The sequence below is a fragment of the Epinephelus lanceolatus genome, chromosome 19, assembly GCF_041903045.1.
Source record: "Epinephelus lanceolatus isolate andai-2023 chromosome 19, ASM4190304v1, whole genome shotgun sequence".
Taxonomy (NCBI): domain Eukaryota; kingdom Metazoa; phylum Chordata; class Actinopteri; order Perciformes; family Serranidae; genus Epinephelus; species Epinephelus lanceolatus.
In genome coordinates, this window is record NC_135752.1 from 40,062,787 (window position 1) to 40,071,574 (window position 8,788).

The 8,788-nt window shown below is 39.3% G+C and overlaps 2 protein-coding genes across 3 annotated transcripts; one reads left to right on the forward strand and one right to left on the reverse strand.

The window, feature by feature from the left end:
• Window positions 1-39: 39 nt before the first annotated feature.
• abraxas1 (abraxas 1, BRCA1 A complex subunit) lies at window positions 40-5,590 on the forward strand. Of its 2 annotated transcripts, none has more exons than XM_033647111.2 (9): window positions 40-198; window positions 2,415-2,505; window positions 2,585-2,621; window positions 2,750-2,816; window positions 2,882-3,078; window positions 3,392-3,511; window positions 3,714-3,798; window positions 3,906-4,020; window positions 5,072-5,590. In XM_033647111.2, the coding sequence occupies exons 1-9, from the start codon at window positions 118-120 to the stop codon at window positions 5,386-5,388; spliced, it is 1,110 nt and encodes a 369-aa protein (XP_033503002.1). In that variant the 5' UTR covers window positions 40-117; the 3' UTR covers window positions 5,389-5,590. The 2 variants fall into 2 exon arrangements, with proteins under 2 accessions (XP_033503002.1, XP_033503003.1); XM_033647112.2 differs by having other exon boundaries at window positions 3,906-4,014.
• A 996-nt stretch (window positions 5,591-6,586) lies between these two features.
• mrps18c (mitochondrial ribosomal protein S18C) lies at window positions 6,587-8,515 on the reverse strand. Its single transcript, XM_033647342.2, has 6 exons — window positions 8,385-8,515; window positions 8,147-8,199; window positions 7,739-7,822; window positions 7,000-7,057; window positions 6,867-6,926; window positions 6,587-6,731 (listed from the first exon to the last, which is right to left on the reverse strand). Exons 1-6 carry the CDS (start codon window positions 8,443-8,445, stop codon window positions 6,655-6,657), a joined length of 393 nt encoding a protein of 130 aa, XP_033503233.2. The 5' UTR covers window positions 8,446-8,515; the 3' UTR covers window positions 6,587-6,654.
• Between the last annotated feature and the right edge of the window lie 273 nt (window positions 8,516-8,788).

Sequence of the window (8,788 nt, forward strand, 5' to 3'; positions counted from 1 at the left end):
CCGTTAGCTCTGCCTCAAAATGGCGGACTGCGGCCGAAAAACGCAGAACTTTCCTGCGGCTGTTTCGCGCCTGAGTGACGCTGCTGAGTTCACCCGTCAGTGTCGTCAACAAGCAGCATGGCGGAGCCGACTGTCCGTATGTCTGGGATTGTTTTAGCGTCTCTCATGTTCCAGCATGTCAACAGCGATTCCGACGTGGTGAGAAAAACACTCTTTATTAAAATGTACAATTTTTAAATGGACCCTGGTGGGCGGGTGGTTTAAGTGGTGGTGGACGGGAGCTAACGTTAGCAAACAACTCAAGTGTCCCAGCGCTGTTAACAAACTTTTAAGTTGATTAGTTTTTGTTAATTTGTTTAATTGCTGTGGTGTTTCAGCTCTGAAGAAGTGTTTGATGCTTTGGAGAAGCTAAAACTCCCGCCAACTTTTTAAAAACCAAGCTAAGAGTTAACAGTCCTGACACACCAGGGTCCATTTAAAAAACCTCAAATTGAATATGGCGCCGGTTGTGGACCATAATATGTAACTTGTGAGATATGACTAAATATATTTTTAAAGTCATGCGGGTCTGCTGGTAAATTCGGGACAGGTTTAACCCAACAAGTGATTTTATTTGAGTCTAATTTCAACATACACAACTGGAGCCCAGTTACCGCCCACTGCTGTGTTATGGTGGAGCTACTGGGAAGCATTTTACACCACAAATGTTCAACCATACAAACTGAATTTTAAATATATTTAACGGGGCTGCAGTCAGGATTTTAGCCATATCATCTATCATTATTTAGACTTTATATTTGGGCTGCAACTCATGAATCATTTCATCACAAATTAGTCTGTATAAAGTGGATTAAACAGCTGATAAGAGTCCTGACTGAGACCAGTAGAGACCACATCAGACCAGTTGTCACGTCCTTACTCTGCCTCCCTGTGATTTTGAAATAGTAGTGTTGGTTTACAAACTTCTGGTTCATCATATCTGGAACAGCTCGGGGTGGGAGAATAAATCTATACAGCATAGTATCGCGATATTTTTGTGAGGAACAGCTTTCCAAAAAACTGGAAGTTTGCTCTAACTTTATCCCTGTCCTTCTGTTTTCCTTTTATTAAACTGAACATGTAGCTAATCATATATCTGTTTATTCATATCTGTCACTGCACTGTAATTTTATTTCCCTGTTTAGTCTATTTTATTAAATTGTTTGGCTGCAAGTAGCCTAATTATTATTATTTATTTTATTTTTTTAATATAGCTGTACGTAGTGACTCCTGGTTTAAGCCAGCGTGGAGCTTTTAAACTTTCTATGTCACCTTCTTTAAAGAGAACCAACAGGTTTCGTGATGTCCAAATATCTGCAGGGCTACGCCCTTCCGTTGCCCCCTATTGGTCAATTGCAGAAACATTTTCGGGGAGTCCTTCAATAACCTAACTTTTATGTTAGTTGTGTTTTTAGCGAGCTGCAGACATTGTTTTGCCCCCAAACAGCGCTTTTTATGTCTTTTTGTCCATACGTACATATGTCCCATTCTTGTGAACACAATATTTCAAGAACGTCTTGTGGGAATTTCTTCAGATTTGGCACAAACGTTCACCTGGACTCAACGATGAACTGATTCGATTTTGGTGGTCAAAGGTCCAGGTTACTGTGACCTTGTCTGTCTCATTCTTATATATGCTATATCTCAAGACTGCTCCAGAGTAATTTCTTTAAATTTGGCACAAACATTCAATTAGATTTAAGAATGACCTGATTTGATATTGGTGACTCAAAGGTCAAGTTCAGTGTGACCCTGCATCCATCTCATTCTTGTGAACACGATATCTCAAGAACAGCGTGAGGGATTTTTTTTTTTTAATTTGGCACAAACATCCACCTGGATTCAATCATGAACTGATTTTGGTGATCATAGGTCGAAGGTCAAGGTCAGTGTCACGTCATCTCTCTCATTCTTGTGAATGCGATATCTCAAGAATAACTTGAAGAAATTTCTTCAAATTTGGCACAAACGTCCACTTTGACTGAAGAATAGATTGACAAGAATTTGGTGGTCAAAGGTCAGTGTGACCTCATGAAACGTGTTTTTGTCCATAACTGAAGAATCCAGACACTAATTCACACCAAACTCGACACTAATGTCTAACAGGATAAAATAATGAAGGTCAAAGGTCAGCTTGACTGTGACATCATCATGTTTTAACGTCATACCTGAGGAACAGAAGGGGAGACATTTGGTCAGATACTGAATTGGTGACTCTAATTCGGAAACATTAGTCATATCTTAAAGCACCTTGAATTGCCGTCTTATTTAAGGCGCTATACTAATAAACTTACCTTACAGGTCAACATATGCTTCTATTAATTAAGTTAAAAAGACCCGGCGCTGATTTTCCTCTGTGTGTCGTCACTCTGCAGGAGGGTCTGATCCTCGGAGAGAGTAAATTTGAGGAGCAGATCACCATCAGCGACTCTCAGGCCGATCACATTCACATTGAGGAAATCTACAGTGAGTTAAACATCGGCCTCACGATGAAGCGTCTCGTCCTCACTGTCACATTATGACACATCTTTATTTCTTTTTACAGACATCCAGAAGCACATCGCCTGCCACAAACTCAACCAGTGAGTACAGCAGAGGAGATTTAATGTCTGTAATATCTGATCTCAGACCTGATTTCATCAAACACGGCTGCTCATCAGTCTCAGCATGTCTGTGTTGTTGCATCTCGTCCTGATCTCTGTGTCTGTAGCTTCTACAACAGTGTGGGAGAGGTGAACATGGACGCTGTGAAGAAACTCCTGGCCGACAACAAGCAGGTAAAACATTTAAAGGATTTAACTGAGGAGTTTAAACATGTCATAACTGTGTTTAACTGTCGCAGGAGAGTGTGATCGGCTGGTACAGACAGCGCAGGAACTCAGACCAACAGATGACCTTCAGGGAAAAGATCGTCCACGAGAAGCTGAAGACGTCTCTGTCCAACCCTCACATGATCTTTGTGCTGCTGACGCCCAGCAGGGTGACGGCTGCAGGCTCCACCCACAGGATGGAGTACGCCGCCTTCATCTCACGCAGCAGGTAAAACCAGACTTCAACCAAAACATGTCATGGCTCTTCAGATTTTGTTCTCTGTCATTTTAAACTGAATTTCTGTGAGTTTCTGGGAGAGAAACTTGAATAAATTCATCTGTTTGAAGGAGAAATGTGTTGTGTCTTCACAGACATATAAAGTAGATTATTAGAGAGAGAATATGATGCATATCCTCCTGAGACTTGAACCTTTGTTTGGTATGCATCTTTAATTTCTCTGAGCTATTTAAATCAGTAGGTGAGTGTTTGTTTGATTTCTCTGCTGTGATGTCGATGAAATAAAACGTCGGGCCTCCTGAAGGCACTTCATGAACGTTCCCGTGTCGGTCAACAACCTGGGTTTACTGGAGCAGCTGGCGTACTGGAAGGTGTCTGCTCCGTGCTCTGCAGTGGGTTATAACGTCACCATGAAGAAACACAGGTACCACCCACACACAGGACAACAGGTTAAGGTCATGTAAGGTCAACTGTGAGTTTTATAGTCATAAATGTAAATTTATCAGACGTCACATCTTCTAAACAAAGAAACTGAGCTCAGAAAATAACAACTGTCATCTGCCTTCATGTACCTGTGCACCTGTTGACACTGCAGTATTATTGTTTGTTTGTTCCTCTGTATCCAGCTCTAAATTCTTCTCGTCCAACGGGCTGCTGAGGGAGGTGAACGACGTGAACACGATGAACGACTCTCTGCAGACGGAGCTGCAGGTAAGGAGCACTGTGTGTGTGTGTGTGTGTGTGTGTGTGTGTGTGTGTGTGTGTTTTGACTTCCTACTGCGTCACACACTCATTGTTTGTGTTTGTGTGTTGGACAGAAAGCGTGCAGGGAGGTGGAGGAGAGCGAACGTCTGGTGGAAACGCTGCAGGCTGATGTTTCGGCTCTCAGGAGGAAACTGGGTGAGAAGAAGAAGCAGAGTGCAGCAGGTAAAGGTACGCTGGTCGGATTTCACTGAGTCGAGATATTCAAGTAGATCAACTGTGACGGAGACGATTAGTCAGGAAGATGATATTCAGTAAAAACATTAGAATCTAAACATAAAACAGTGCAAGTTAAAATAAAGATAAAATATAAACATAAATAAAATATATAAAATAAAGTCATAAATTAAACAATGATGGCAAATGAAAACAGGGTGTCCTAAGTGTAGAGGTATATAAATGTAAAGATGATATTGCAGTTATAACGAATATAGCTGATATGATTAGATTTAATTAAGATTTAGATTAAATATCTATTATTTAGATTAAATATTTAACTTTTAGATTTAACATTTACATTAAATATTCAATATTGGATTTAATATTTAACATTTAGATGGAGATTTTGTATTTAATATTTCGATTTAACAGATGGAGATTTAATACTTAACACTTCTATTTAACATTTAGCATTTAGATCTGACATTTAGAAGTGGATTTAAGATTTAACATTTTATTTCATATTTAACATAGAGTTAAGATTCACATGTAGCTCTTGTTATAACATTTAAATTTAATATTTAACATTTAACACTTATATTTAACATTTAGATTTCACATTTAGATGTGTTTTTAATTTTTACTATTTAAATTTAACATAGAGATGTAGATTTTGTAAATGTAGACACACAAACTTAGATTAACATTTAACACTTATATTTAACATTTAGACTTGAACATTTAGATTTACCATTCAGATGTAGATTTAACATTTAGATTTAATATATTTTACATATTCCACATTGGTCGCAGTTATAACATGTTGTTTTCCATTAATTTCTGTTTTAAATGTCAGAAAAATGAGCTAACATTTAAAATTTATCAGCTAGAAAATTATAACTGAATTTTTACATTCAGATTCATGGTAAGTGTAAATATCAGAGGTTGTAAGAGCTGTAAAAACAGGAAGTCAAAGTATGTAAAGTGTCAGAGTTCAGGTTCACTCGTGTCGTCAGAACCACAGAAACTCAGTTTCAGTCTTCATCTGTTGTTGTTGTTTCAGTTGCAGACAACTATCGACCTGAACAGAAGAACAACCTGCGGCTCCACGACGCCGTCAGAGCTCTGTTCGCCGGCTCGCCTCTGTTCCACACTCAGACTGTGACCCTCGAGGCGTTTCCTGTTCCCAACAACTGCTGCAGCTCTGAGCAGGACGAAAAAGAAGAAGACGTCTCCACGACGACACTGAAACACTCGGACACAACAAACTCTCAGGAAACGCTCTCCCCGCCGCAGCCCGGCAGGACAAACTGTCGGAAGAGGCTGAGGGAAATGGCGCCAGCGGGGAGGGAGAGCAAACGCAGGAAGAGCAAATCTTGATGGGAGATGACAGTTCATACTAAGTTATGTGTTGATGGGACCAGACTGTCGTCACATCAGTTCGCTCTGGTTGTTGACTGATCTTAACGTCACTAAAGGAACAACAGCAGCTCTGATGATAAACGGTTAGCTTCACAAACATGTACAGACGCTTTGATACGTTTTCAGTATTGTTTAAAGATGATAAAGATTTTTGTTAAAACCTGTCGAGTCATTCATTTAATGTTGTGTGGAAACAAGCTGAGAGTCTACAGTCACACTGACACAGCCGTGCTTTGAGCTAAATGCTAACATGCTCACAATGACAATGCAACATTTGAAGCCAGTTTTCACAGTGGCCAAACTCGGAATTACAACTTCTGGGTCCGTCACGTGATCAAGTAGGTAACCGTACCTGTAACTGCACCTGGGGCAGCTACGTGACTCGCCTACGCCTACATGTCGGTCTACGATCAGCTTCCTTCTCTCCTTGGCCTGGAAGCGAAATTGCTATGTTACATTTAGTTAGCTATGAAATACAGTATTAAAAGCGAGGTGGTTAAGGTTAGGACTCGGGTAACAGGAAGGCTACATCTCGTTAATTACACTAATCCTAATTTAACGAATAGCTAACATTAGTTATGAAATATAACTTTATAGGAGAGGCAGTAAAGTTTGGATAAAGGTAATTAGAATGTTACATTTCATTACTAATGCTAATTTTGTGATAAGCTAACATTAGTGATTAAGTATTACGTTAAAAGAGAGGTGGTTAAGGCTAGGACTCGGGTAATGGGAAGGATACAGCTTACTTATGCTAATCCTAAATTAGCAATTAGCTAACATTAGTTCTTAAGTATAACGTTACAAGAGAGGCAGTTAAAAGCTACATCTGGTCACTTATGCTTATCTCAAGTTCGCGTTAAAAGAGAGGCGGTTATGGTAAAGGTAAAGAGAAGGCTACATCTTGATACTTGAACAAATGCTGATTTAGTGATTAGCTAACGTTAGCCATGAAGTATTAGGTTAAAACAAGAGGTGTTTAGGGTTAGAACTAATGTGATGGCTGCATCTTGTTACTTATGCTAATGTTCCTTAGCTAACGTTAGCTATGAGGTATGAATACGGCCCCCGGTCACAAAACGAAATGCTGCGGACCAACAAATTTACAGTTTCTTAAACATAGCTCCTCTTCACAGACGGACAGCAGACACACAGATCTCAGTACAGACAGATTTAATAACAAGTAATCACAGACTGAACAAACACTGATCACTAATCGATCCACTAATCCTGACGTTTGACACCACAGATATTTGGATCCCTCATGAACTGTGGATGTTTGTGGGTCACCGACATGAAACCTGGAGAGAGACACAGAGACAGAACGTTGTGTGACTGTTTCCTGTAACATTTAACAACACGCTGCTGTTCTGAAAGTTTTCCCAGAATCCTTAGAGACATTTTGGGGTTTAAACATCACTTTAACAAAGACGTACCCATTGAGTGAGCTTTCTTTATGGCTTTAGAGACTTCCTTCTGTTTCCGTCCACACAGTCCTGAAACACAGACACGACGTGAATCAACTGAGAGCGGACTGACTCTGCTCCAGTCTCATGTTCAGCTGCTCACCTGTGATGTGTCGGCCGTAAATCCTGCCGGTGTGAGGCGAGATGAACTGAGACAGCAGCTGGAAAACACACAGGAACAGGAAATACACTTAGTGGTGTTCGGCACTTTGAGGGCTCCGTATTCTCCAACGCTACAGAGCCACGCTAACCAACCAACGCTGTTTTTTTTATCTTGTGTGCAGAAGTTAATTATCTTGTAGGATTTTTTTTTTCTTGAGCCCACAAGTTATTTATTTAATTCTCCCAAAATAAAAAGTATATTTTTGGGGCCTTAAGGAGCTCCATATTTTTCAAATCTGTTGTCCCTAAAGCCTCAAAAGGAGAGATTTTCCAAAGCTACACAGTCCCTAAATGTAATTTGTTTTGTATTTTGTTCGCACAAGTTACTTATCTTGAGGGAACCAGTTATCTTGTGCACACAAAATAAAATATAACTTCTTCTGGGACTCTCTGTGCTCCGTACAAACCAACCCATGAGCCATCCACCCTGACGCCTCAGCTCTTGTAACTGAAACATGATCTGAGAAAACATTTTAATCTCAGCTGAACTGAATCAGCTGCGTTACAACCTGACATTCCTGAGTAACCTCGTTGTGTGAACAGGTGTGTTTACATCAGCGTTTTTGTTTTCTTTTGTGAACACATGAAGTCTCCAAAAAGTTAAACACATTTACCTGAAATCACTGAACACACTCAGACTCATGATCTAACAGTGTAAGAGCTGCAGGTGTTTCGCTCACCTGAATATTTTTGTAGTCCACTGTGACGTTGCAGAGGAGGCAACCTTTCTCTGGCTCTTTGTACGGGTTTTCCATTTTAACAAACTTAAACATGGAGATAAAATCACAGTAACTTAACTACATTAATAATAATATATTACTGTAACAATCAATGTAATCACTTACAGGCAGTTACTCACGTGCTGAAGTACAAGTTTGAGATACTTATAGTTTACTTGAGTTTTTCCATTTCATGTTAATTTATACTGATTTATCTTTTCTGTATTTTTATTCTTTATTTTGATGCTTATATTCTCACACTTTGACTTAAATAACATTTTTCATGTAGGACTAGAGTATTTCTACACTGTGGTGTTACAGTAAAATATCAGAGTACTTCTTCCACCAGACACAGACTATATGACCCACCATGTCCTCTTTGTGTTGGACCACATTTGAAGCTGCAGAGACTCTTCTCAGACCTGCAGGAGCACATTTACATTTTCAAAACAGCTCATCAGCATCTCATGGCTAACGTTAGCATTAGCAACATTATCCGCGTCTCACACTGAATTTAACTTAGAATTAAAACAAAAAGAAGCAGTTTATGTTACATTTAATAAAATCCATGACACATTTACACATAACAACATTTCTGCAGTCCTACCTGTGTTTCCATGTTGTGATAAAACAGGTTTTAGCCTCTGTAACCCTCTCACAGCGAGCATTTTGACCTGACACCGGACAGGAAGTTGTCCTCCGTGACTTCCGGTGACTCGAGTTTTCTAGTAGTTCCTACCGCTCATCAAGTTATCGCTTATTAATTGGAAATCACATTTAAAACATAGCTTAATTTATAAATCTAACACTATGTGATTTTGATATTTTTGTTTTATTTTTCTTTTCATGTAAATGCAATTTAATGTTTTCTTTCCGGAAAAAAATAAATGTTACCCTTTTCAAAGATATAACAAAACAAGATAGTAACGTTACACACACCGGAATACGCGAAGGCGTCGCGTTACCACATCTTACATCTTAAATTAACAAAAAATAAATTAAAAATACCGA

What these genes read in the sequence shown, in the direction of transcription:
- mrps18c (XM_033647342.2), bottom strand. Translation starts at nt 8,445, where the DNA reads ATGCTCGCTGTGAGAGGGTTACAGAGGCTAAAACCTGTTTTATCACAA. An exon ending in TTACGGCCGACACATCACAG is followed by an intron (nt 6,927 to 6,999) that starts GTGAGCAGCTGA and finishes TCTGTGTTTCAG; the next exon opens with GACTGTGTGGACGGAAACAG. An exon ending in AAAGAAAGCTCACTCAATGG is followed by an intron (nt 6,732 to 6,866) that starts GTACGTCTTTGT and finishes GTCTCTCTCCAG; the next exon opens with GTTTCATGTCGGTGACCCAC.
- abraxas1 (XM_033647111.2), top strand. Translation starts at nt 118, where the DNA reads ATGGCGGAGCCGACTGTCCGTATGTCTGGGATTGTTTTAGCGTCTCTC. An exon ending in TCACATTGAGGAAATCTACA is followed by an intron (nt 2,506 to 2,584) that starts GTGAGTTAAACA and finishes TTCTTTTTACAG; the next exon opens with ACATCCAGAAGCACATCGCC. An exon ending in GCCTGCCACAAACTCAACCA is followed by an intron (nt 2,622 to 2,749) that starts GTGAGTACAGCA and finishes CTGTGTCTGTAG; the next exon opens with CTTCTACAACAGTGTGGGAG.